The sequence below is a fragment of the Nicrophorus vespilloides genome, unplaced genomic scaffold (assembly GCF_001412225.1).
Source record: "Nicrophorus vespilloides isolate i.1.1-1 unplaced genomic scaffold, Nicve_v1.0, whole genome shotgun sequence".
NCBI classification, from domain to species: domain Eukaryota; kingdom Metazoa; phylum Arthropoda; class Insecta; order Coleoptera; family Silphidae; genus Nicrophorus; species Nicrophorus vespilloides.
In genome coordinates, this window is record NW_017099347.1 from 1 (window position 1) to 2251 (window position 2251).

A 2251-nucleotide genomic window follows, 5' to 3' on the forward strand; every position below is an offset into this window, starting at 1 on the left:
TTATGAATTGCCTAGACTAGGATAATCAATAGTTAAGGAAATATCTGAAGATGATGTAAATTTTGTTAATTTATCTGATAATAGTTACATTACGTAAATGTTAGTTTGTTTAATTAAAATAAAATAAATTTATGAAATCTGTTTTCGATTCGAGTCCGTAATCAAGTATTGCTTAATACGTAGAATGCACTTAATCTCCAGAACCAGTTCGACTTACGTTATACGTTCTTTATCTCTAAGAGATATGTTTACATGGATTACGTGCGAAGAGAGATTTACGAAACGTATAGGAAGAGGACTTCTTTAACAATGTGGCATTTATCGATAGTTATAAAATCGAAAATTTCACGTTGATTAACAGTTAGATGGGAATTTGCAATGCAAACGGTCGATCCGTCCGTGTTGCATAATACCAGGCGCGATTCTTTTCCTTCTTTCGTTTCCATAAACGTAATAAAGGCAGCAGCGGCAGCAGCACGCAAAAGTAAATGATTTATATGCATAAAACATTTCACTTCACAATACGGATACAGCAATTTCTTTTAATTGCGCCAAGAAATACGAGCACAATCGCTCCACAATTACCAACCGGTCACGCAATTATCAAAATTTAAGATTCTTGTAAACTTTTGTAGGTACAATCTCGTGATGTCCATGCGTGAAGGCCGCTTTGCAATAATGCATCTTGAGAACCATCGCTTCCTGTCTGCTATTAATACATTGTTTTGTCTTCTCTTTCCAGTCATGCAAGAGCTGTCTGTCGCTGATAGAGACCTTCCTGTGCACGGCTTCTGTGGCTGCGGGCATCGGCAACCTCTACCGACTCCCGCAGACCGTCATCTCCAACGGCGGACTTCCGTTCCTCGTCGCCTACGCGATTCTCCTCGTCTTCGTCGGATTCCCACTGCTCTTCCTCGAATTGGGAATCGGGCAGATCGTGCAGGATGGCTTCATGAAGACATGGCGCGCCGTTCCATTCTTCAAAGGTAAGAATAACAAACGAAAATGACGACGTTCTTCGGAGGAAAGTTTTCTGCGACTTTCATTCCGATCCGTCCGCGTGGAATTGCGAAATTCTCCTTGCGTAAAAGTCTTATCGAGACGGACCGGAGGAATGCGCAAACTTTCTGCTTAGAAATTTATTTATTTCTTCATGCAACGCAATGTTTTTCCTTGTTTTAGGCGTTGGATACGTGAAGCTGTTGGCCGGCTGCCTGATCCTCGTCTACTATCCCCTGCACATGGCGATGTCTTTGTACTATTTGATTTGGTTCGCGAAAGCCTCGCCGCCTTTCTTGGAATGCGCCACCGTCCGGATGGAAAAGGTAATATGTCCACCTACAAATGAAGACACTTGATTTCCACACGTGCTTGATTTGCGTACGCCTTTTACGAAATGATGCAAAGAAAAAGGATTGTTTCCGATATCGAATTTGTGAAAGTGGAACCGAAGTCACAATGGTCATCATCATCATTATAATCAACATAACCGCAGCTGCTGCGACAAACGAAAACAAAGAAGCGGCCTTTGTTTTAATTCGCTTTTATGATCTAATTAATTGCGAGAGGCGGAGCGAAACTGCAGTGAACGAACAAGAAACAACAAAAAAATAAGATTAAGCTAATATTTATGTATGTATGTATGTAACGCCGAGGAGAATTAATTTTAAAATTATTGAAATCAGGCTTTAATAGAGCGAGCACGTTAACTGTTCTTCACTGTTCTTTTTAATTATTATTATATATGTATAAATTCGCTTAATATTAAGCTCGAAAACCATGAAGAGTATGTGGTGGAGGATTACTAACCGAGGACGCAAGTGCAGGTGAAATTCGTTTCGCCCGACAATTGCGTAATTAAGTGAAGAAACTCGATGCACCGAAATTCTTCATCGCTCCACTTGAAACTCTCGTTGCTTCATCAATGCGATGATATTCTTTTCATCATCTTTTCAGTTCTTGTTCTCATTGAGAATCAGTTTGAATTGAATTGATTGTTCGCTCCAGAAACTCGAGAGCCGTTGTTTAATCGTTCTCGTTGAAATTCAATTGGGATAGAACAGCATTATTACGCACGTATGAATATGTTATTCAGGATCTTTATCTTTGTTGTTGTTTTTTTTTTTAGAAAGGAATTTAAATGTAATGAACGCATCTCTGCGGTGAATCGGAGAGGATCATCATCATCATCATCAGAATTCCTCGTTTGCAAAAGATAAAAACAATTACGGACGATGACGATGAAGTGCTC

At 39.7% G+C, this 2251-nt stretch overlaps 1 protein-coding gene across 1 annotated transcript; it reads left to right on the forward strand.

Moving 5' to 3' along the window:
* Positions 1-377: 377 nt before the first annotated feature.
* On the forward strand, positions 378-1325 carry LOC108564360 (sodium-dependent noradrenaline transporter-like; the record flags this gene model as incomplete). The annotated part of the gene is made up of 3 exons (XM_017923383.1): positions 378-484; positions 743-986; positions 1183-1325. Coding segments are annotated over exons 2-3 (177 nt in total), but the record flags the coding sequence as incomplete, so codon positions are not given.
* Positions 1326-2251: the final 926 nt, after the last annotated feature.